The sequence below is a fragment of the Myotis daubentonii genome, chromosome 6 (assembly GCF_963259705.1).
Source record: "Myotis daubentonii chromosome 6, mMyoDau2.1, whole genome shotgun sequence".
NCBI lineage: Eukaryota > Metazoa > Chordata > Mammalia > Chiroptera > Vespertilionidae > Myotis > Myotis daubentonii.
The window spans coordinates 15,508,562-15,535,592 of NC_081845.1; the positions used below are offsets into that span (position 1 = coordinate 15,508,562).

At 38.8% G+C, this 27,031-nt stretch overlaps 1 protein-coding gene across 14 annotated transcripts in view; it reads right to left on the reverse strand.

Moving 5' to 3' along the window:
- TRDN (triadin) overlaps positions 1 to 27,031 on the reverse strand; it is a 278,614-nt gene that overhangs the window by 140,343 nt on the left and 111,240 nt on the right. For all 14 annotated transcript variants that reach the window (XR_009453395.1, XR_009453394.1, XM_059700238.1 and 11 more), the window contains 3 exons: positions 24,401 to 24,478; positions 6,460 to 6,519; positions 5,588 to 5,647 (listed from right to left, as the gene is read on the reverse strand). Coding sequence is in view for 12 of the 14 variants with exons in the window: in XM_059700238.1 (XP_059556221.1) it covers positions 5,588 to 5,647; positions 6,460 to 6,519; positions 24,401 to 24,478 (198 nt within the window). In the remaining 2 variants the exon portion in view is untranslated. The remainder of the gene's footprint in view (positions 1 to 5,587; positions 5,648 to 6,459; positions 6,520 to 24,400; positions 24,479 to 27,031) is intronic.

A 27,031-nucleotide genomic window follows, 5' to 3' on the forward strand; every position in this document is an offset into this window, starting at 1 on the left:
ACCCATGGTTTGCTATGGTTGCCCCCAATTTTTTTCCTCTATGGCCCTTACCCTAAGTTGTATTTACAGACATTATGTCCACTTCCTCACTGTGTGCCTCCCTTAGTAAACCGCAAGCTCCATTAAGGAAAGACCTTTGTCCATGTACCCAGCTCTGTGGACTCAGCAGCTTGGTGTACAGTAGGCATTGAGTGAATATTTTCCACAAGAATGTATGCAAGAATGAATGAATGAGTGAACTTGTCCTTTTCTAGCAGTTTATCTCAGAAAAGTTAGTCTGGTTTTTCAGGATCCTTTTTGAAATTTATGCATCTATTCAAATAATTATTTTTATAACTCATGTTGTAAAGTGTGATAATGAAATTATCATTTTACACCATTCCCTATCAGTTACTATGTTAAAGTTATCTTTATAATGAATAGGCTTTCAAACATATAGGTTGGTAATAAATTTTAGTGCAAAACATTTTTTAGACTTATTACTCCAAATAGGCCAATCTAAGAAAAATAAATCATCTTAGTTTTGGCTTTATTTCTATGCTGGTCTATATGTTTTCCCCAGGTAATAATTGTTTATTACAAGAAAACATAACTTGCTAATCTTTAACCATTACAATCTCATCAAGCACTAAGAAAAATATTTAAGAAGAATATCCATGCCTCCTCTATCTACAGTTTAGCTAAAGAACAACATAAACTACATCGAAGTGTGACTTGCAAGTGCTATAGATATTGCCAAATTTTAACCTCTTGCTTTATTGAGCCATCTTTTTCAACTTTGTGATGGGAAGTGGGGCTCAAAGATAGGTTCAGTTATAGTACAATTCAGGCCTTCAAAAACCAGTTCTTATTATATGAAGTTTATATTATAAAAACTTTCTGAAAGTATCTTTACTGTAGATACCTGGATAGCCTCTATCAACTTCCATTCTACCCTCCTAGTAGGAAACATTGGAATGCCCCAAACTGGCATCTTCCTGACTCGCCTGCAGCATATTTAATTCCATCAAATCGATGCACCTACTGAGAATGAAAAACAGAAATGCTTTGGCAAACAAGGTCACTTTGGTGTAGTTACTGAGACCGGCCTCAACATTTACAGTGTCTAGTCTGTGGGTGTTGAAAGGAGGCTGTGGAGGCAGTTTTGATGAATGAAGCAGCTTCCTGACCACTGATGTGCCATGGCGCTCAATAACACAGTGGTGGCCCCTGCATTTTAATTCTTCCAGTCCTTCCAACAATCGTGTGTGCATCCAGTTACCCGTAGAGAAGCCCTTATTACGCTAAGCCCTTGTACTAAGTACAGTAGTTTGTATGTCTAGCACTGAAGTCTGTTACACACAGAGGGAGGCATATTTTTAAAGTTTTTATTTCCTTTTTTGATTTTTTTTCATGGTACTTTTCAGGCTAAAACATACCTCATAACATTGTAAAATAACCATATTTTTTTTTCTTTTCATACAATGTTTTTTAAGTGGCAGAGTTATTTGTTAGCTTTTTCCACAACATATGATTTCAAAAATATACAAAATAAGAGATTATTATAATAAACCCTTATGCACCAATTACCCAGTTTCAACCATTACTAATTGATGGGCTGGCAATTTTACATCTTGTAAAACCCCATCCAACCCTCCCTAACATAGGTCATTATTAGCAAAGTGTGATTGACCAGATTCGTGAAGTAGAGGCTCATTAAATTCACAATAGAATTTAAGTCTCGGGTTCCTTTACATGTATATAATAACAAAAATAAATATAATAAAACATAATAATAAATGCATATGTTATATCAACATAAAATAAAACATTAATATAATTTTTAATAATATGTCATGATAAAATCCATACATTAAATAAACATCTGATAAATTTGCTACTTTTGGGGGCTACATTGGTAACATCATAAGCTCTGCCATATTTCTCTGTTTTAGAAAGAAATGATATATGTGCCCCCAGCTCTACAAGATTTCAGATCATCATCAATTTCTCTCATTATTTCAAGAAATGTTTACTATTATTTTCATAACAAATTTCAAACTGACTTTTTTAAAACCATATTGCTCTCACTAAAAATATATTGGGAGAATTATTAAACCCTAAAAATAGATAAAGTTAAAAATTAGCACTCATTAAATGTTTATCACACACATAATTTTAAGTATTTATGGGCTCAGATTTTGTAAACAAATAATTTATGCATATTTCCATTAGGAAGTTGAACTGATTTGTAAGAACCGGTATTTTGTGTATTCAAAAGTAAAAATGTTAAGGAAACAAAACCGGTTACAAGAAGGACAAACTTGTTTTTCAATATTACCTGAGCAGCCCCTTCCCAGGTGTGCTGAGCAATCACCCAGTTCGGGCTCTGTGTCAATGGATGAGCACCAGCCTTGTAGGAAGTGATACCGATACACTCAGTTCTCTTCCCAGGGGCTCACAATTTTACTTTAACATGACTGCTGGGCTAATGACACAGGGCATAGAAATATCATATTTTACCCATCACTCATTGCACATGAACATGTTTTGCCTTTCCCCTCAAAAGCTAACACCAAAACAACAGCCACACACACACACTCCTTTGAGTTTTGCAAAGGTTTTTTTCAGATTGTGCATACATATGACAAATACTTGGAAGATTACAAACAATTCAAAACTTTCTTGTGAAAATATTTTAGTAAAAATGATAGTCTCAGAAAAAAAATCGTGTTTCTCTTTAGCACTCAATCATTTAACTGTCAAAGACACACTGACCCAAGCAACAACGAGTCTCTCAGTGTCATTGGTGCTGTTGTAAGTGGCTAGTCCTATATAATAAAAGGGTAGTATGCAAATTGACTGAATGGGGGAACGACCAGTCTCTATGACACGCACTGACCACAGGGAGCAGGCCTAAGCTGGCAGTTGGACATCCCCCCAGGGCTCCCGAACTGTGAGTGGGCGCAGGATGGGCTGAGGGACCCCTGAGTGCACAAATCTCATGCAACGGGCCTCTAGTTATTAATAATAGGAAAGGAGCCCTAACTGGTTTGTCTCAGTGGATAGAGTGTTGGCCTGCGGACTGAAGGGTCCCAGGTTCGATTTTAGTCAAGGGCATGTACCTTTGTTGCGAGCACATCCCCAGTAGGGGGTGTGCAGGTGGCAGCTGATTGATGTTTCTCACTCATTGATGTTTCTAACTCTCTATTCCTCTCATTTCCTCTCTGTAAAAAATCAATAAAATGTACTTTAAAAAAATAATAGGAAAGGAGAAAAAGGGAGGCCAGACATTATAAGCATGGTCTTTTGGGCAGCTTCACTAGGAAGCTGCAACTTTACACTCCCCAGGAAACCACTGGACCATTCCCTGCACATCACTGGGGGAAGAGGGAAGATGAGTGCATGCACAGTGAGTTAGGATTGAGGTAGGGAAGGTGCCTGTCAGTCAAATCTGGAACAGAGATCATTGGCCAGAAAGGGTGGGGCCACTACCAGTCCATGAAAGTTTGGGGATACAGAATCCCAAGACAAAGGAGTTCACTCTTTTGGCTCTTGGCATTCTTGGCTCTTTGTGCTCTTGTGGCTCTCTAGCATTCACCTGTGTTCTCTCCATAGCCATGTGGCCTTCTGGACCCCACAGGCAATGGGCTGATGAACTGCAGCAGGGAAGACAAACTAAGCTAGCTTACTGCTGGACTGGACACTGCTCCAAGATGGAAAGGCAACTCTGGGCAGCAGCCTTCATTCCAGCCCCATTGAAGGCACAGCTGGACTTCTTCCCCAACAGGATGAAGGGAAATGGGACCTGGGAAACCCAGGTGTAATTCCACAGAAATAAAACTTTCTACAATATCTCACTCTCCTGTGCGAGTCTCAGAAAATTCATTTTCTCTTGACATCACAAGAAATCCACTCACACCAGTACCAGTGGGAATGAGGAGAGCTCCCTACCTATAACATCATCATATAATCAGAACTGTGTTTCCCCTTTCATCAGGGAAATTAAGTTTTTGATAAAACAAAATGAGTAAATGTTCAAGAATGCAATAGATTCTACAATACCATCTTTAATGATAAAAATTCAAATGCAAAGTCATTGTCAATCAACTCCCAGATCTGCAAAACACCTGCCTACCTCTCCCTGGACATTTCATGAGCCATACAATCATGCAAGTCATTGTTTTACAATTTTTTTTAACCCCACTTATAGCATGATGGCAGGGATTTTTTGAAATTCCTATTTGGTACTAATAGACTAATCAATGTCCAGTTTGGCATCTTATAATCGCCTCTTTCAGGGTCCTTCCCCACCGGCTTTTTCCTTCACCTATGCCACTACAATCTAAGAAGTGAAGGGTTTTCACTAATGCCCTCAGCCTGGCTGCTCTCCCCACACAATGCCGTCTCTTGAAATTTTTCCTCAATAGCTCCCTCATAAAAGCTTACCTACTGACTCATTTTCTAGGGCATTGTTTTCATCTTATTATTATACAGAAAAGATCTGGAAATCTCGTTCACTTTAAGTGTTAGTAGCTGAGAGGAATTAGTCTGTTACCCCCCCTAAGAGATTTGCATTTTAATAGAGGACAATTTCTTCATTACTCAAAGGAATGGAAGATCTCTAATGGTGGAATTTCAAGCATCACTGACACTAGTGGAAGAAATATTTGGGGTAAGAACACTTACCACCAAACCATAATACTTGAGATAACTACATTTTTTACTATCTAGACTTAAGTTGAACCTGAATAGAAGAAATATTCATGTTTGAACAAGAATAAAAGCAGAACTAAATTTAAAGCAAAAATCTTAAGCTGTTGAACAGCCCTATTTTTTTAATGGGATGCGTTATTATCTCTCAGCTTCTGATTTTTTTCTAAGTGGCATTATTATTCTATGCAGCTCTTCTCAATTTCATTATGTCTTCACCAATGTGGCCTAAAGTTCCCCTCAGCTGGAGACTTAAGACAGGCTTGGTCCTGACCTTAGGCTGCTGACCTCCCTTGTCTTAGTGCATTTAATGTAGGAAAGTTATACTTTTAAATTCTTTATTTGTTCCTTTGAGATATAAATCTTTTTAAAAACATCTTCCCAGTTTTACAACCCAGGAATGATTTTCTGAAGGACCTGGGGTCATTCCCTTGAAGTGTACTCATCAAGAAAGATAGCACCTCCATTTCCCAGTTTTTGTGGGAGGGTAAGAACCTAACTCTTTTGGGTGCCTTGCTCTGAGTTGTAACACTGCATTCCTGCCATAAAGATAAGGGAAAGTTTACTTTTACTTTGAGCAAAGCCCATTAGCAAACTCAAATGGCCTTCAATGACCCTATCTCATTTCAGCTCTCAAAACCTCCCCTGTTTCTGGTTTCAATGAAATTGAGTTCAGCCTAAGATTTGGTTTCTTGCCCCTATTACAATAGCTTTGAATAAAGTCTTTCTATCCTGTATAACTTGGTCTAGTGTAATTTTTTCTTTGACATCTGTACATGGATAGATTTCAGCGCCTATATCCAATTTGCTTACTTTGCCCGAGGATTCTTTCAAACATCCCGAAGCAAACATCCCCGAACATAACATGACGAAGGAAACAGAGGAAGCACAATACCTTTTTTTTTCATATCAATGGCAGTTTCCTTCTCAGTTTTCTTTTTGACATCTTCTTTTTCTGGTGGTAAAATGAGAAAATTAAAAGCCTTTTCCTGTATAATTTTTATGTATGGGGGCACACATGACTACCGATAAGGTACATCTCATTCATCTTGTAAGTCAGAGCTATAAATCATGTCAAATATGAATGAACTGGCATCTCATAACAGAATAGTGACTTTGGTGTGCTTTCTCTTCAGGAAGGAAGCACATTTTTGCTAAGGTCAACAAAATCTATCATGACAGTAGAAATATTAAAAAGCATTATTAATTAAAAATATAGTATGCTTCAGTAGTTTTCCCAAAGAATTTTAAAAGGAATAGACTGAATGTTCCCTGGGCTATCAGGGCCCTGGAAACATGTGAGAAAGTCAGAAATGGCTGAGGCTCACTTGGGACCTCAGAGGCACTATATGAAAACAACCTAAAAAGAACAAAACATAGCAAACTAATCAACCAGTTTCCTCCCTATACATTAAGTAATGTGCTCTTTTGAAAGACAGTTTGTACTAAACAGAATGGATTAAATAGTAGTCGTATTCACATAAAGTGTCAGGTAAAGAACTGAATTAGAATTGAACAGTTATTCCTAAGGGGGGGAAAATCAGTAAGAGTTTTAAAAATGTGTTTAAGTTTAAATTTTCTTTTAAAAAGTTTATCAATTTCAACTTTATTTGGAATATTTGAATATTTATAAGTCTCAAGTGTGCTTCTTAATGACAAAAATGAAATTATTAAGGAGTTTATTTTCTAGAAAACAATAGCTTTGTCAGTAGCATTATAAATGGATACTAATCGATTTATGTGTTTGACAGTTTTTAAATTTCTTACCTTTCTTTTTTGTTTCAGAAGTCACTTTCTTCTCAGCTTTCTTCCTTTCCCCTTCTTTTTCTAGGGAAGAAATTAAAAGTAGTTTCTTTACAAAAATTTAGTGCAAAAGAAAAGCTAAGATTGGAATGAAGGATTACTGTGAAGTCAATTCTGCCTCCAGATAGCTTTGTGACTTAGAGCAAGTGATTTAATCTTACTGAGCCTTATTTTCCCCATTTGTAAGATAACAACACCTCCCTCCAAGTTAGATAATGTTTACAAAGCACTGGGCACAGTGCCTGGTTCATAGTAAATGCATAAAACTGCAGGCCGCTAATATTGCTAACAGCTAATAAACAAGATAGCTTGAGCTTCCTGAACTAAACAATTGTTGAGGGCCTAAAGTGAAATAGTAATACATGAAATTACAACATATTTTCTGAGGAAAGATACACGTGAGCTAAAGGAATTAGGTTTGTTGCCTTTTCCTGGGTCCAGTTTCATTAGAAAGAATAAACCAAGCCATTAGCGATGCCTAGTTTGAATTAACTGTTTCTCAGATCTGCCTCTTGTCAGCAGCCATTTGGAGCCTGGTGACACTTATCTGGCAGTGTGCTGGGGACATAACTTCCACTGTCCTCGCTGGGTGGCTGCATCAGCAAGGTTGTTCAGACCGTTTTTGCACCCGGAGGTTGCAGTAAGTCTAGGCACCGCATAGAACAGTATGTGTTCCCTGCAGACTTCAAGAAAGATTTCCATTTCAGAGATCTGAGGGGCCATGGAACTTCCAATGCCCAGCCATAGCCATGTAACAACTGGGCACCCCTGGACGTTTTTCTGGTAAGTGTACTCATTTCAAATAACAAAGCTCCGTAGCAGTGTAAGAGTAGTGAAAGCGGAATACTCAGTTCTCTTAGGTTTGAGGCGGCTATACGGGCAGTGCATGTCAGAAAGAAATTGATTTTTATCTTCAATTAGTAGCGTTATTCACCTTGCAGTTGAAATATTTTTTCTCTTTGCCATTTGTCTTTCGAGTACGGATGTTAAGCATTCCATGGTTTTCGTTACCCAGAACTAGTATGAGATTATTACTATGCTGAAGAAATTCCACGAGCAGTTCTAGTCTGAATGCTTAAGTTGCCTACTAATGACTGCATCTTATTAAACACTGGAATTTTAATTCATTCCCTTTGGTGTCCCCTTTTTTTTTCCGACAAGATCAAAGACAACACTTTCTTTAGTGTGAGAAGTATAATTTATGAAGAGCTTTTTGTGGCTCCTACAGACGCGTTGGTATTGAAGGGAGAAGCGCGTTCACACTCTGTCCAAGTGCATCTGCAGCGCACCGTCCCAGCGCATCCAATCAGAAGGCGAAAGCCAAGCAGTCAAATTTGGATAGTTCCAGAGTTAGAAATAAACCAATTAAAATTTACTGCCTTTCCTTAAAGCTTCATACATATTAAATATGGAAATGGTGTTTAAAATCCTGAATAAAGATTCTCTTGATTTAAGTAGTATTACTTTCAGTTTCTCTGTGAAAAAAATGTGATGTAGCAAAGGCATTTTCCATCTTATTAAAATAAACATACGTGCCAGGTCATTGGACTGGCATTCGCTAAACACCACGGTCTGATGGCAGGTACCAGAAAAGGGTTAATTAACATACAGAGTGCTTATAAATACACTTAGCCTGTATCAAAAATCCATGCCATGGTCACCATAAAATCACAACTCAGTACCCACCTCTCTATGTTTCATAATGTAGACGAATGAATATTTCACTTAAAAGTTTGTGACAATTAGTCATTCGTATAGTGACTTCGGAATAAAACTAGATGTTTGAGGCCATAAGATGGAAGACATTCTTTTCATTTTTTAACAAAGAGAATGCTCTTGCGCAATAAACTCTACCTTTAAATGACTATATCTGGGGTTTTATTGGGGTGACACTGTATTCCTGCCTCAGTTCATATTGAATTAATGCTCCCATTATACACTCTGCCTGTGATTATGACCATACACGGTGAGAGTCATGAATAAGAGCAGAAGTCCACAAAAAGCAGGTATAAATAATATACTTTAATAACATTTTTATGAAGTAGACCTTTAAGCTGTCATTACGGGAGGTACTTTATTCATGGCGAATTCATTTAAAACATCAACTTCTGAAGATTCTGCATTTCGTCAAGCACTATTGTTTCTATTCCCTAGGTGATTTGGCAGCAGTGGAATTTGGTTTTTCATTTATAAAAGACACAATAATTTAATTATACACTGCTTGGATATAAAAATAAACCATGTGTCTTTTATGAAACCTCTCTGCCACCTGACATTTTTTTTTTTTTTGCTCAGCAGTGAATACTCTTCCCTTTCCATCCACCTATGCACCCACTCATCAATTTCCTTTCTCCCCTTCCTCCAATTTTTGCTGTTTTGTTTCTAACAAGCTAGAGAAGAGTCAGAGCAGTTAATATCATAGGTTTTCAGAGGATCCACAATTAAGAGTGTCGATAGAATGTGAACTTATCAGCATATTGCCTTTCTTTGGCAAAAAGTGTCATAAACCCTGAGATGATGGCTCTACGAGGCAGGGATGACTGGAAAGCCTGGTTGAGAGAGAAATCTTCTCCAAAATGGGCAGCTCAGAGCCACAAATATGTTATTAGATGCCGCATAAATTAACATCAGAGGAAAGAAAAATTAAAAGACTCGCTTTTTACTTTCTAAGCCTTGACAATGGGCTTTTCTCTTGCTTTTAAATGTGTTTGGTTGTGTGTTTTTTTATGCCATCTCAAAGCCAGAGAATGCACAATAGCTAATTATAATTGTAAAGCTTTCTAAGATGCTTGTTCCTAGCAAACCGGAAAACAAATGCAAATGTCTCATTTTCATCTTGGGTTTTGTTCCCCCCCCCCCCCTTTGCATTTCTAGTGTGGAGATTATCCAAATTTTACATGTCGGATGGTTGCTTTTCTTTTAATCCTCCGTGGCCAGGCTTGATCTATTCTTGGTCCTAATTAAGTAAGCAGAGACATATTTCTTTCCTCACAATGCGTTCCTACAGACCTTGTTACTGCCACCTTGTTTCTCTAGAGTGGCAGAGATTGGCTTGGAATCCCACTCACTACCATGATCATGGAAAATGTCACATAAACAGATAAGCTCAACTGCAGCAGTGGTTATAGAGTTCTTCATTGCTATCTACAGAGGGCCATGGCCCTTGTTCGGTTGGGTGTGACACTGGTCATGTGCTGCGACAGGCTGAACTTCATTTTCCTCACTTGAACAATGGGACTAATAAAATCGATTCTGCCAGCGTGTTGTGAAGAATGGAGGAACCGACCTAAAGTGCCTGGCCCAGAGTGCATGTTCAAAAAAAGCAACAATGATAGCTATTACTATATTTTAGAAACAATAAAGATATGACTTCATATAATATGTAGTGACTTCTTTGGTGTGATATTTATTAAAATGTTAAAATAAATGCACATTAATTTGTATGATACTGTACGGAGGCAAGCTGTGTCTGGAATATTTTGTGTCGAGAAACTTTAGGACAAAAGTACATATGTAAGAATCAAAGTATTGTGAAGGGGCACTGCGCTGGAATGCAGTGGATTCCAGACTCAGTTATGCTATAATTAGTAGCCACTGGCTTATGCAACTGTGAGTAAATCTTCTGACTTTCCCCATAAAAGGCAGGGGAATGAGTAGAGCATATTTAAAACTCTCTTTACCTGTTCATTTATTCACTCTCTAAATGAAGCATGTGCCATCTTGCATTTGTTTCCTGATTTTGCTGGGAACAGTTAAGTTAAAAAGCTTTAGAGTTGTAAATAGCTATTTTATGTTCTCTGCCTGTTATGACTTAAAATTTTTAAAGCTAGAGAAAAGTCCATTTTTAAGCCTTAAAATGAATATATGCATATACTCAAGTATATTTGAATATGTATGCATGTATATATAATGTTAGGTGTTAATAAGGATCAGAAAAAAACTTAAAGCTTGGTTTATAGAATTGGGGCATGAGAAGGTGGGAGGTGATAGTGCTTTTCCCCCCCAGAGTTTATTAAAATGTATTTTTATTGATTTCAAAGAGAAAGGGAGAGGGAGAGATAGAAACATCAGTGATGTGAGAGGATCATTGATTGCCTGCCTCCTGCACACCCCACGCTGGGGATGGAGTCCACAACCCAGGCATATGCTCTGATCAGGAATCGAACCATGACCTCCTGGTTCATAGGTCTATGCTCAACCACTGAGCCACACTGGCACTTTTCTTTTTTTAAGGTGGAACATGGGTAAATCTTTCTGAATGGGTAAGATTTGAAAAGATTTTTTAAAATAAAAAGTAGAAGAACCTTGGTCCTTTGGGGAGAAGAATTTTCTGGCGGAGAAAACAAATATCTGCCAACACCTTGAAATGAGAACATTCTAGATATGTTCAAAGGGGACCCTGGGGACCAGGCAGCTGGAACAAAGGTGCAGAAGGAGAGTGGTAAGAGAGGTGGCCAGAGATGAAGCAAGGCCAATCACAGAGAATCGTGTTATTCATGTTGTGAATTTTTCATTTTACTGTAAGATAGACCAATGAGAAAGTTCAAGCAAAGAAATGATGTGCTGATGAGCTCTATTTTAAGAGGAAGTTTGGCAGTTGCTGGGTAGTGGAAAGTGTCCCATTGGATTTTGAGATTGTATTAATAGGAAAAGACTAAGAAAGTAAAATAATTCAGTACAAACATTCTTTCCCCTTTCCTCTTTTTTCCATAAAAGTTTCCTCTAAATTTTATTTGGGACTCTTGAACTATGGAACGATGGTAGGAGTACTTTTCTTAACTTGCAATGAGGTTACCATGACAGCAAAGCGCTCTAACTTAAGGACTTCACTTGAGTTACCTAGCATAACTAAGCTGGCCTTTCAGAACCCAAATTCATTGTCTCTTCCTTGGCTTTTCCTTTAGTGATAACTGCATTATTCTTAGAAGCCAGCTCTTCTCATTATCAACTATTTAACAACAAACGTCCCACAACCTGCAATTCTATAACACCTTTCAGTGATTACCCGGAGACTTTTACATATACAGTTTATTTCCTGCATCAATAAATGTTTATTTAGCTTCATGTCAAACCCCTTGCCAGGGTCTAGAGTTTAAAAGATTCCTTTTAGGAACTCCAGGTAAGAGAATAGAAAGGGAGAAAGTTTACAATTACAATAAGGACTTTGAGTCTAAGGAACTCCACAGGAAGTCCCAAACCAAAGAAGGCCAAGTGAAGGTATGAAAGCTACTCCTAGAGGAAGGACCACAGACAGAGATTGACATAGACTGAGCCTGGGTATGAAAGACATGGGTTTTTATTCTAATTACAGTAGGACCTCAAATAATGTAATTTTGCGATATGAAATTTTGTTTTAATATTGATAGGAATCCATAGGACATTAACTCTTGGTTATATCAATAAGTCAATGGTAGCATCAGTTTTCCTACACATTGTTTCACTCAAAGTCACAGAATCTATCAATAATGTTAAGTTAGAATTTATCATATTCCACTGTTAGAGCTGTGTTATCTTAGGCAATTTACTTGGTTCCTCTGATCATCTCTGTAAAATGATGTAAACCATACTAACCACTTGGAGTTGTTTTGAGGGTTAAATGTGATTGTTTAAAAGAAAAGTAGCATACATTTTCTCCATGATCAGAAGCCGCATATGTCTACTGATTCGTCTCATTTTCAAATCCCCAAACTCCATTCCTCCCCCATCCTCCAGCTGACACAGTGAGCTTACTGCTCCCCTACTCAATTGTTTTAGCCGACCTGTGCAGTCTGTGAGGAGGTGTAAGAGATTCAGTTGTATGTATAAGACCCTGCATATGACTCCAGTCCTGTATTAAAAATTATATAGTTTCACATATACTGACTAATGTCATTAATACAATTACCTTTTTACCTTCTATAGATACAAATTAAAAACAATCATAAAAATTAATGGTTTACTATACATAGAAGGGAAATTTCTTGATAGAGGAATGATAATGATAATAAGTGACTAATGATTAAATGCCTAACTGTGATAGAAAATTTGCCATATATATAAAGCTATCCTATATAATAAAAACTTAATATGCTAAGTGTCTGGACATCTGGTTGTCTGTTCAACCAATCAAAGTGTAATATGCTAATGATATGCTAAGGCCGCTCAACTGCTTGCTATGATGTGCACTGATCACCAGGAGGCAGACGCTCCAACTGGTAGGTTAGCTTGCTGCTGGGGTCTGGCCTGATGGGGACTGAGTGAGATGGGCCGCATATGCCCTGGAGCCCTCCTATGGTCCCTCCCCGGCTGGTCAACCTCCCGTGCCCCTCTCCATCTCCTCATGCACTGGTGGGATCCCTCCAGCTGGCCTGTGCCCTCTCGCAATCCCTGACCCCTTGGGGGATATCGGAGAACAGGTTTCGGCCCGATCCTGCAGGCCAGGCTGAGGGACCCCACTGGTACACGAATTTGTGCACTGGGCCTCTAGTATGTGTATATACATATACATATATATAATTTCATTGTCATCTTAGCAATGTTCTAACTTAAATAGGTACTAAAAGTAGTTTGGTTAGTATATTTTACCAAAAATTATAACTGAAGGTCAATTTCATTAAAAATCTCTGACAGATATGAGTTTATTTCACCATAAAACAAAGAAAAATATTATATTGGCTGAAAGTTCAATAAAATTTATTGTGTCATAGAGTTAATGGAATAAGGACTGGGCCAAATTTCTATTTTATTGTTTTATGTTTTTTGCTTCCCAGGATATATCTCACTGAAGAGCTAAGGTGATAAAGTTCAGGGTTTAATAGAATTGTAAATAAAGCATTACTAGCTCCAGCAAAGCATTGTCCTCGGATGCATGCTATGGTAAGAAATTATCTTATAATAAGTTTCTTATAATGCTCCTTTCTCCTCTGAACAAATCTTACCAACATACTCTTTATGGCCCCATGCAGGGCTTATGATTTTATTGCATAGCCTTGCCTTGTTCATATTTCATCTGTCTCTAACTTTGCAGCCTTTATGAGCTGTACAACTCACTTTTGTACTTCAGTAAATAATGCTTCATAGTAATATCTACCACAGGGAACATGCTCATTTGCCCCAGGTTTGAAATCTCTAGGCCATGACAGTACCTTACACATCTATGGAAGCTATTTAACTACAATGCAAAGCCATGGAGTCTTCACTCTGCTCTTAAGGTAGCTTTTTATCAACCCACCACCCTGAAAAAATAAGTTTGAAATCTCTGGGTGTGAAAGCAGAGAGAGACTTCAGAACCATTTAAGTTCAGTCCTCTACAATTTACAGGTGAATAAATGGAGGCTCAAGGATTCAATAAATGTTTCCAGGATTATACAACCAGTTAGTTCACCGCTGAGGTCGGAAGCTGGGTTCTTGGTCTTCCTTCTAGAGTTCTTTCCCACACTTGTGTGATGGCATTTATAGTATTACTTATAATTGCAGTACTAAGTTAATGCCAGTTATATATTTATACAAGAAGACAGTATTTATGCACCTTACTATATTTGGATTTTTTTCAGGCAAATAGTACATTTGTAATGAAATATTAAAAGTAATTTAAGTATAAGATATATACTTAATACAGGATTACTTGACTTCTTTCTTCCCCATCTTTGCCATAATAGACAAGCTGTGGCAATTTATACTAAATGTGAATGGCAGTCTTCAATTCTTCAGAGATCAATGGTAATACAAATATGATGTTGGGGTTGGAGAGGGTTTTTTTTGTGTGTGTGTGTGTGTTTTTTGAGTAGGGGAAAGACAAAAATCTTCTGGCATTGTTGATTAAATATATGTAATAGGATCATATCCGGTAATTATGCTTCTGCAAAGATTTTATGAACCAGTGCTTTTGTTTTCTTGGTGTGATTGGGAAAGAGATGGAAAATGTTGCTCAAAGCTGTCCCACTCAACCACTGAGGATTTTGAGGGCAGTAAAAATACAGTTCTGACAAACATTCGATGATAAAACAGCTCTTATGCTAAGAGTTAAAGCCACCCATAATCTATATATGTAAAAGTCTAATATTCTAAGTTTCCGATGGTTCGGTTGACCGTTTGGTCAACCACTCAACCAGTCGCTATGACATGCACTGACCACCAGGGGGAAGATGCTCTGACCGGTAAGTTAGCTAGCTGCTGAGGTCCGGCCGATCTGGACTGAGCAAGACGGGCCAGACAGCCATGGAACAAACTTCCCACAGTTCTTCACCAGCCTCTAAAATATTTCTTCTAATTAATTTCCTTTCAATGTGCACAAAAACGTGCACCGGGCCTCTAGTATTAATATAATTAGGTACCATTAGGTGTGGTGGGGGAGGGGAACTCACATAGATCTGCTCTAATTGTGGAATGAATGAATAACTACATAGGCTTTTTGAACTTGCAGGCCTTTCACCCCCAATAAGAGGTCCCAATAGACATGGAATTAGTTCTGTGCCGTGGTTCTTGTTCCAGCATCTAGAAGGGTTCAGCAATCTGGAGAAGGGCTGTGTGTAACTTAATAAAGATTCCAGAGATGAAACATAATTTTGAAAGGCATTTGGGAGTCAGAGGAGCTTAGCTAAAGAAACTAAGTTCTCCTCATCTCAGGACCCCTTGCTTTTTATTAACGCAATTTGTCCTAAGGCAAGGTGGAGATATACACTTCAAAGGGTAGGTTTTCATATACACAGTCCATTGTCAGAATGGAAGAATTTGCCTATGGCTGTTCAGGTGTTTGGCCTGTAGGAGGCAATAACATGTAGATTAAGATGCCCTGAGCTGTCTGGCAGCAAGCAATCATGCAGCGGTTCTCAACCTGTGGGTCGCGACCCTTTCACAGGGGTCGCCTAAGACCATCGGAAAACACATATATAATTACATATTGTTTTTGTGATTAATCACTATGCTTTAATTATGTTCAATTTGTAACAATGAAATTGGGGGTCACCACAACATGAGGAACTGTATTAAAGGGTCGCGGCATTAGGAAGGTTGAGAACCACTTAATGTATCCTTTTCAGGTTTGGGGAAATGCCCTCAGCCATTCCCAACAGGTGACAACATATGTGACTCAGCTCTTGTTGAGTCCCCAGGTTCCATCAACCTTTTGATGAAACTCTTGCAATTATGACATGCTGGAATTGGCTTCCGGCAGTTCTGTCACAAAATTCAATACTTTTTTAAAAGAGCACGAGAATTAATATTAAATTGTAGCTAGTTCCACTTAAGTTGTGCCCATAATTAAATGCAAATTGACAACAGTGACCGAAATGATTGCGTGAAGTAGTCATTATATAAAGATATTTTTAATGCGATGGTAGTATTCTTTCCCTGGCTAAATATTCTAAAATATTATAGTAGAAGTCAAAGGAAACAACTTATTGAATACATAGTTTGTCTTTATATCCAAAGATTCAAAGCAATTACACTTCATTATGATGTGCAAAGCATGTGATGTGGGAGAGGAGTGAAATCCAAGGAAGGGAGAAACACAACTTCAAGGCGTTGGATAAATATCCTGACGTAAGAAGGGCCCTGATACTTCGCAAAATAAAGTGAGTGCTATTGGAGACTTATTTCATTCAGTTCCGTGAAAGTACAAAATGATCTTTTAAGGGCTTCACAGATGTATGGAGTGTTTTCATCCATAACAAGTTCCGTGAGATTTTTAGATTTCTACTGATAAAATCCTAAATTGTTTCCAATTTCCTGTGAGCAAATGTAATATATAAGCTCTACTTTTTAAAACATTAACATGCAAAATATCTTTAGACTTCTACACTTTGACCTGTTAGAACTGTATTTCTCAAATCAAATAGCATATTTTAGTGCCACATGGAAGTTCCTTCTCGTGTAATGCCATTTTCTTGCAACTTGGTCCTAAGGAAGTTCCAGACAAAAATAGTGCATCAAGACTGTGCATAATTAGCCTCACTAAAAACAGCTTGATTAATACTAAATATGTCCTAGTTCCTAATCAATTATGTTAATGGAGTCGCAGGCTGAACATCTGCAGGCCCTGACAAAGCCTATGATCTCAGCATCGCCTGATAACGCGGACTCCTTGGAAAGATACTCAAGGCCAGCATCCTCAGTGCCAAGACTCTACCTCTCTGTGAAGTAAAAGTGAATTCTAACAAAAGCCTTGTGATCCTGCAGCATTGTTATGTTGCTAACTTACACATAGTTTTGGGGTCCAGGATAAAATATCAAATTAAATCGCTCTTTAAATGTAACAGTAGGATCTCAGTGTCCCACTTAACAACAGACACACCCCCTTTCCAAGTGGCAGACTGATAGGCAAAATATGTGCTGCTTTGTCTTTTATGAATCTCTGCTGGGAGATAAACTGGAGTCAAACACTTGAATAATCTGACTTACAAATCTGCCTTAAATTGGAGAATTGGAGTCCCTTGATTTATGCCACCTCAAAAACACAACAAAATTAGAATCCAATGAAACTTAAGGTGACACTATTATTTATAGGCTATCTCTTGTCCTGTGAACATTTGGGCAGTGAGATAGTCACTTGTTAGTTTTGTGTCACATTATCCTGAGTCACACAAGCTATTATAGTCCAAAATTCATGCACTCAAGGGGGTCGCTCAGCCTGGCCTGCACCCTCTCGCAGTCCAGGACCCCTTGAGGGATGTCCACCTGCCAGCTTAGGCCCACTCCCCGGGGATTGGGCCTAAGTTGGCAGTCAGACATCTCTCTGGCAGCCCAGGAGCCCACAGGGAGCGGGCCTAATCCACAGTTGGACATTCTTAGTTCTGCTGATGAGGTGGGAGAGGCTCCCACCACCTCCGCTGCACTTGCAGCCATCAGCCCGGCTTGTGGCTGAGCAGAGCTACCCCTATGGGAGTGCACTGACCACCAGGGGGGAGCTCCTGCATTGAGCATCTGCCCCTGGTGGCCATTGTGTGTCATAGTGACTGGTCATCCTCAGTTGTTTGCCATTAGGGTCAATTTGCATATTACTGTTTTATTATATAGGATGCCTAGAAAATATAACTCTGTGTTCTCTCTCTCTCTCTCTCTCTCTCTCTCTCTCTCTGACTGGATTATATAAATTTTTTAATAAATAATTTACTTACTAGCTAGATAAATGATACATAATAGTAGCCAGTGATTAGCTTACTCAGAGGTTTGTTGTTTTATTACCTTCAGTATAAACTGAGTTATATTTGATTCCAGTTAAGCATATATTTTTTAAAAATATATTTTATTAATTTTTTAAAGAGAGGAAGGGAGAGGAATAGAAAGTTAGAAACATTGATGAGAGAGAAACATTAATCAGCTGCCTCCTGCACATCTCCCACTGGGGTTGTGCCCACAACCAAGTACATGCCCTTGACTGGAATTGAACCCGGGACCCTTGAGTCCGCAGGCCGACACTCTATCCACTGAGCCAAACCGGTTAGGGCAGTTAAGAATATTTTTAAAGTAGTTAAGATCTATCAATTGTAAGCATGTATAGAAGTTTATGCAAGTTCAGAAATTATGCTGTCAGAAAGAAAAAAGTCACAATCACTGATTACTCAAAAAATATTCAAACAACTCTAATTGTATGAGGCAAACATTTCAGCCTCTTTGCGTATATATTAATTAAGCTTAAAGTTTATCAAGTGCTATGGGCTGAATTGTGTCATCCTCCAAATTCATATCTTGAAGGCCTATCCTCCATGTGATTGTGCCAGAGACAGAACCTTTTGGAGCTGATTGAGATCGTAAGGGTGGAGCCCCGATCCTATAGAATCCATGTCCTTTAGGAAGAGGAGACAGCGGAGCTCTGTCTCGCTACATGTGAGAACACAGCAAGAAGGTCATCTGCCAGCCAGGAAGTAGGTTCGCTTTAGAGCCCAACCATGATAGCACCCTGACTTTGCACTCCCATCCTCCAGAACAGCGTGAAAACAAATTTCTGTTGTTTAAGCCACCCAGTCCGTGGTATTTTGTGTGGTGCCCATGCATACTAAGACACCAAGGTTGATCAGACATTTTTAGAAATTATATCAAGAGAAAATTGTCTTCACATAATTGTCACACACACATAATCTGGAGCCACGTGAGAGAATGGATGAAGGAGATGTGAAAGTTGATGGAGACAGTGGGAAAAACAATAAGTACAAGACCTGTGGGGACCAAATAAAATGTGCCTGTAGCCGAAATGAATGGGAGAAAAGAGTTTTGAACCCTGGACTAGATCTGGACTGTTTTCTAAATATTCAAGAAACAGTGTTCATTTGAGGTCTTGGAATGAAACATTGCATGAACCGTACATTCGATTATGGTCTTTAATGATCAAACAAATTATTTTATCATATTGGAATTTATATAGTACTGATTTACAAATTGTATGGGGGGTTTATTTAAAATTTATAAATGGTAATTTATTCAATTCATGTAGATGGCCAAATCAAAATATTTTACATACTATTTAATAGGTTGCTATAATTTACAAGTATAATGTAACCTTTCCCCCACTCCCAATGGTATTTCTCTTACTATCTTATGAGCCTTTCTAGAATGCCTAGGTACTTGGCCTAAAACCTTTCTTTTTCTCCCAGACAACTAGCAGTCAAAATTCTTTCACATATGGCATTCCAGTAAGTCTAAAAAATATTTGGCCCATCATAGGTTATTCAAATAACTAATACTAAGTTAAAAGCATTTTTAGAAATATGAAATTGCTCTCCACCTCTCTCTTAAATATTCTAGGGGTTTGCTACTCAGATGTGGTCCAGGAACGGCAGCACAGCAATACTTGGGAGGTTGGTAAATATGAAGAGTCTCAGTCCCCACCCCAGACCTACCAAACCAGAACCTGCATTTTCACAAGAACCCCCGCTATTCATGTGCACATGAAATTTTGAGAAGCATTACTAGGGTACTCTTGACTGGCATCAGAACATGATGTTTCTATCACAAAACCACATGAAGTCTAAAGCACAAAACTTTGTCTCCATTTTCCAAAACTGCTTGACGACTCAGAAGACATGAACATATAATCCTCAAGCTTCAATGTTTCCATAGTAATATAATAGAAAGTTCTCTTGGCATAGGGCTGAAATCTCACTCTTGCTATTTACTAATATAGCATAAATAAACAAACCCCATGGCCACATTTGTTAATTTTTAATAATAATGTTTACTTCATAGCGTTTTGGAATATCAAATGTAAAATGCATATGGGTATAACAAACATAATATTCTGAATACATGTGAGATGAAGAGAACATACCCATGAATTAGGCAACACTTGATCAGGATCTGGCCAGACAAATGCATAGAACATGCTGGCGTCAGAACGTAACCCTAGGAAAACTTTACCTGCCCAACTATTCAAATCCTTCCCTGGCTATTGAATGTGTGAAATGTAAATGTGTAACCAAAAGTAATTCTATTTCCATGCCCCCTGGGGAACTCATGTCCCAGACTGAACCCATCACCTTCCTGCTCCTCATCATGGACTATTTTATTTCAATGGCTTTCCATCTTAGTTAATGGCACTATTATTCATCTGTATACCTAATTCAGAAAGCCTGGAGTCATTCTAATTCCTTCTTCTACCTCAGCACCTGTATACAATCTGATACTTAGATCATTGATATTCTTTCCAGATCTCTTGCTGATCCATCTCATTTTCTCCATCCACTACACCACTGTGTAGTTTAGGATTTACAATTTATTTGGACTACTCTTTTCCCAGGATCCTACAATCAATCTAACTAGTAAGATGACAGTGGAATTGATCTTTCAAAACAAACACGTCTTTTCCATCCATGAGAAATTTGCAATTGTCTTGAGACAAAAATAAAAATCTCTTGGCTGAGAAGGCAATATGTGTGCTTGTATATGAATAAAATGTCTCTGGAAGGAACTGACATAGGTTGGCTGTAAGGAGAACTGTGTAGTTGAGGAATAGGGTCAGGAAGAAAACTTCACCCTACATTGTTTTTTGCAACTTTTACATTTTGTACCATGTGAATGTATCAAAATTTTAAAAGAAAAAAAAAATATTCCTCAGCTGGGTGAAATAGCATGATGTCAAGGATTTGCAACGTAAAGTGCAATCAGAATTTTTAAAAAAGGATAAAAAGGAAGAAAAGAGTCGGAATAAAAAATGTTGGTAAATTTACCTGCAGGATGATTGTATTTGGGATTTGTTTTACTATTTGTGTTTTATAATAAAAATAAATCTCAAGCTTGCCTATACAAGGTAGTTCATGATCTTCCCTCTGCATATCTTTCTAGAAGCTCCCCCAAACTCTCTCCATGACTTATTTTCTCTTTCCATGATGAACTACTTATACTTCTCTAGACCAAACTCTGTTCTTACTCATCTCCATGCCTTTACTTATACCAGTGGTTTTAATGGTAATGCTCTTTCCTTCCTTACCTACATGATGAACACCTCTTCTTGGGACTTAAATTTCTCAGTTATCTCTACAGAGAAACTTTTCCTGGGGTCCTCCTCACTTCTTCCACACAGAGCTATGTTCTCCCTTCTCTAATCTTCCACAGTACATTTCACTTACTTACTTTTTGGTTCCTATCACATGGTGGGAATCAGCCCACCCCTTAGAACCCAACAGCCAGGCCCTATTGGAGTCTCAGTGCTTTATAGGGGTCTCTGGGCCCCCTCCACCTATTGCCTGCCCTGGGTCTAAGAGTCTGGGGGGAAAACAGGCTGTAGCCACTTGGAGTCTCTTCTCTCTTACACTCCATATCCTGGGACCCTGAAATTTTCCTTCAAAAACCCCTACTTTGATGTCAGTGGCTTCATGGGCCTCTTCCTGAACAAATCCTTCTAAGTTTGGTCACCCTAGTCTCAAGAGGTGATCAAAGCCAAATGGTATCTGTTGGACAGAGTAGACAGAACTTGGACAAGCAGGTTAGTATCCAAGTGTGTACACAGGTCCCTTTCAGTGTGTGACAGAGCTAGGGTGCATAGGATGCTTTGGTGATCTGGGGGAGACCTCCATTTTTCTCTTGCAAAAAGTTAGTGGTGCACTTGGCTTTAATTACTTGTGTTTTATATTGGGCTCCTCTTTAACTGCCGGAAGCCGGTCCATCCTTGCTGCCTGACACAGTCGCTGCAGGAAAGAAACATCTGCACAGCATATGTTTCAAGGGACCTGGCGTATATAGCATACTGTTCTTAATATGTTTGCTCCCCTTAGTGCTGTGTGTTTTAACCAAGGTCACCTCTCCGAGAAAGGTTGTTTCCCCAGGTAGGAATTTTTCCCTGAAGTCAGGGAGGGGATGAAACTCCTTAACTAAGTGCCAGGCGGGTAGTTAATCACTACAAACAATCATGCTTAAGCTACATAATCTTTACTCCCTGGAATGGAGATAAGAAACACCCTAACCTTTGTAATAGAAATTGACAGGATTAAAATCAACTGGTATAAGTACGGATGTAACAAGACAATAAACAGCAGAACCTCTCTGGAGATCCAGATCAGAACTTGGCTGGAGATCCTGGCTAGAGATCCTGGCTAGGCTGCTGATCAACTGAACGCTGTCTCCGTGTCATTCCTTCTTCGCCGACTCCGTCCACACCTTTGGGGACCCCTGGACCTGCTGGGGTTGGACCCCGGCATATGGCGCCTGAACTGGGACCCCTAGGTAAGCGCCCTGCACTCGGGACGGATCGGACTCCACCGTAGGAAGAGGGTGGATAGTCTTCGCCGACTCCGTCCACACCTTTGGGAACCCCTGGACCAGGATTCCCTTAGGTAAGCCCCCCACATTGAGAACCCCACACTCGGGACGGATAGGACTCCACCAGGGTGCTACAGACCCCCCTATAGAGGATAAGTAGGGTAAGAAGGTGGATAGTACAGAACTTAGATTGAGAAGATGTGCCATACTGAGTCCAAAGAAAGAAGACTCTGTATTGATTCTTAGATTGAGAAGATGTGCCATACTGAGTCCAAAGAAAGAAGACTCTGTATTGATCTTTAGATTAAGAAGATGTGCCATACTGAGTCTAAAGAAAAAAGACTCCGTATTGATCTTTTAACATATATGCTTGTTAGCAGAGGAATTAAGGTTACTCCCAGTCAGACAGAACATTTTATACAAGAAATATGTCCATGCTTTTCTGAGGAAGGAAAGGTGCCGGAAAGGTAAATGTAGAGGCATGGGAGAAGGTAGGCCCAAGGAGCCTTATCCTTAACCCCACTGCAGCCTTTCCACCCCGGGAAAGTGCAGGATTGGCAAGCTCTCCCTGGGGTGATAGATCAGGACTCAGGTAATAGCAGAAAGCGCCAATCCTACTCTTAAAATGGATACAAGAGAGCGTTTCAGGTTTTTCTTTTTAATGCTTGCTTTTAAAAAATAAAAAAGGGGGAATTTGCCGGGAGCCGGTCCATCCTTGCTGTTTCAAGGGACCTGGCATATATGGCATACGGTTCTTAATATGTTTGCTCACCTTCTTGGCGCTGTGTTTTAACCAAAGTCACCTCTCCGAGAAAGGTTGAATCCCCAGGTAGGGATTTTCCCCTGAAGTTAGGAAGGGAATAAAACCCCTCAACTAAGTGCCAGGCGGGTAATTAATCCCTTTAACTACGAACAATCATGCTTAAACCACATAATCTTTTCTCCCTGGAATGGAGATAAGAAACGCCCTAACCTTTGTAATAGAGATTGATAGGATTGAATCAACTGGTATAAATACAGTTGTAACAAGACAGAACTCTCAGAACTTAGAACACAGAACTTAGAACAGAATCAAGAAGACAGAACCTACACGGAGCCTAGAGACAGAAGAACTTCACTGGAGAGAGCATGCCGGAGGATCCTGGAGAGGGACTGGCCTCGGAGCCTAGAGACAGAACCTAGCAAGAGAATATGGACACAGAACCTGGCTGGAGAACCTAGTGAGGGAACATGGCTACAGAACCTCGCTGGAGATCCGAAGCAGAACCTCTCTGGAGATCCGGGCTAGAGATCCTGGCTAGGTTGCTGATCAACTGAACGCTGTCTCCGTGTCATTCCTTCTTCGCCGACTCCGTCCACGCCTTTGGGGACCCCTGGACCTGCTGGGTTTGGACCCCGGCATTTAACTACTTTTAATTTTACATTTGTAAACTAAGTCTTGGTAGGACAGGGACTATTTCTATTAATGTCTGAATCCCTAGTACTTTGGACAATATCTGACATTATCCCATTGGTTGGAATTTATTAAAGAATAGTCAAATGAGTAAATGAAGACTTAAAAAATTGTATTAAATTTCTAGCATGTTTGTTTTGGATATAATATTCCCATCCTCTAATTTTGCTGATTTTCATTACATTTTAAAGAATAAATTATTATTGGTAGTTTGTTAATTTCATAAAGCTCACACACACACACACACACACACACACACACACACACACACACAATTTCATCCTCACAATAACTCTATTAGATTAGGGTTATTCTTGTTCCATTTTAGGGATGACAAATCTCATGAACAGTGAATTTAAGTAACTTTCCAAATTTGCATGTCTAGTAAGGGGTAGGTTTCAGATTCAAACCCAGAAACCCTGGCACCAGAGTTGTAAGACACTGAATTAATCAAGTTGTGATAAAACTGCAAAAATTGAAAGGCATATACCTATCCATTTTCCCTATAGTTTCTGGTTGATTTTTAGAGTACAAAGCTGGTCATTCTTATAGAAGTTGGGATTATAGGATAGAATCTTAAGAGGAAAATTTTGGTTTTCTAAAAAGGAGCAAACTGTAATTTAAGGAAAAATTAACTATATAGCTATGCAGTATATAGACAAAAGAAAAATTACTTGAGAAAACATGAATTTTGTTGTTGCCGGTATTATTTTTTGTTTTGTTCCTCTACATTATACTTTATCTACGATATAGAAGATGTTTGGAAAAACTAAATAGAATACTTGCCTTCAGGAGCAGGTGAAGCAGGAGTGGTTCTGGAAGCTTGTTCTGTTGGTAGCAGAGGTGGTATGGCTGGGCTTTGTCCTGTGCACACAATCAGAAGTGGGTATTGAAAAAAAGTATTAACAGATTTAATATCCACAACTAAAATAACCTGATCTTCCCCAAGCATGCATAATTCATAAGCTGAAATATAAATCCATATTATTATGCAATAGGCAAATTGTTATTAGCTGAGATCTTTAAGTAGATACAGACACAGATGCAGCTATCTTCAGAGCCATTTCTGAATATATTTCTTTTCATAAAAGTATACACAATGTTAAATATATTTACTGGACTTCATTAATGAAAACCCTACATGCAACCAAATAAGGTAATTTATTTTCAATATGCACTTAAATTATAAAACCTAAAATCACAGAAGCTTAGAGGAATCACCATTTTTTCATTTAAGTAAAATTTTTCAAATGATATAAAAGAAGCTTAAAATTCATAGGCCTTTTGATGTTGAACAGGTACATCTTCTCCTGCCAAAATAAATGATCCGCAATGAAGTAAGTAATGGGCCAAAGGAAAAATATATTCAGTTTTGTAGAGGCTTGTAATGCTCCCTCAAGTCTCTCGGCTTATTATGAACTGTATAAAAATCTACAATCATTTCTGAATGCTTCCTTATCCCAAGTGAGTTCTTTAATTAAGCAAAACCACCCGGCCCATGAACTGTAAACATTAACTAACATACGATTCCATATGAAATGCTTGCAAAATGTTTTATCATTAATTTTCATTTTATAAACTCCTGCTGTATGGTACATTTTCATCCAGGAATCGATGTGGGCATATGCACCTTCTAAAATCTCACTGACAACTAGATATTATCAAATGTCAGCAGACCTGCCTGCTTACTGGAAGTTTTCCTTTTTTAGAATTCATCAAAATTACTTCGCTCTGGTGAATTGCAGATGAGCAAGCGGAGCATCCGAGTTGCACACACCACCCTCTGTTGTGATGAGAAGGGCAGAATTCCAGGCCTAGACCCTCAAGCCAAGGAGAGGTTATTCTCCTTTCACTACAGGGGTTTCTTCTAGTTATTAGAGCGAATTGGTAGGAGCATGTTCAAGCAGGTATAAAATCAAAACACATTGTTTCATAGCATGCAGGCTGTATACCTAGAAAAATACGAATCCATATTATTATTAAATTTATTTCCTCACCAGCACAGATTTGATAGAGACATAATGCAACTAGAAAGTTCTTTTGTTAGCAAGCAAAGGGAAGGTAAGGCTGAGCACTCTAAAAACAGATTGCTCCACCTTTTCCTCCCCAGCTAACGTGTACAGTGCTTATTGTGTGCCTGGGACAGTCTCAACTAGTTGTCGCATGTCAATCTTCGCAAAATTCTTAGGGTATAATTTTCATTTTACAGTTTGAAAACAGAGGCAAATGGGGGTGTAGGACATTCACCTCCTAAGAAGTGGGGCTGGATTTCCATACGCTCTGGATCTGAGGTGTTTAAAGTTGATTTCTGACTAAGGCGAGCAAAGCATCGTCTCGCGTTAGGGGGCCATGACTGCCCTGGGAAAGGACAGAGGAGTGAGGCTCCCCTCTGTTCCCACCTGCTTTGTAAGTCACAGGGGCATATACCTGTGGAAAGATTTGCTCCCAGATCCTGCTTGACAGCTGTTTTTGAAAAAATACTACCAAGACAGAATGTCTTTTTGTAATTGTTAAAATCTAGGGGGAGTCTAGATTTGGGGAAGAGTCAATTAAATGACTAAAGCTTCAAATAAAGTGGCCGTGAGTATAATTCCATTGTTTCTAAATACTGAAGCTTTCAAAAATACTTTCATAGAATAGTGCTTGTTCAACCTAAGCTGTTTTTACCTCTATCAGAAGCTTCCATAAATAGCAGTGAGTATATCATCATAATCTTTTATAGTCGATACAGTCTTTAGAAATTAATTCAAAATATATAAAATTCTTTCCCTGGAAAAGTATTCATAATATGTATTATAAAATATTCTTAGATTTTCCTGGAGAAGATACATGTCATTATTTTTGCTTTTTAATTAGCACTTACTATACATCAGCACTGAAGCACCATTAAACAGCAACCCTTGCTTAAAGAAATTCTCAATATACTGGCCAAAACAGACTCACAGGCACATCATTATAATCAGAGTGGTGATGGGAAATAATATATACAGAGAAGACGTTGTAGACAGATTCCTGAGATTTATTGGAATGTGCATTTAACAGCCTAAATGGAGTTTATCAGGTAAAGAAGGTGGGGGGAGAGGGGGAAGAGGAATGGATTCCAGACAGTGAGAATCTGGTGTTAAAAAAAGCCAAAATATGTAGAATTATTAAGACACACAACCTAGTGATTTTGGCATAAAGTACAATATCCAGTTTCTATCAGAAATTCTCTCCAACTGTAATGAACTATGTTACGCTCTCCAGTGTGGCTGACTGTATTATTGTGGGGCAGTGGATGTGGTGGGGAAGAGGAGTCACAACAAAAAGAGAAAGAAAAAGGCAGATGGCAGTGACCGGCAGCCCCTGTAGGGGAATGATTAGCTCTGGACAAGTTCTAGTTATGCCGGGAGGCACCAAAACAGATCAGGCATGCCA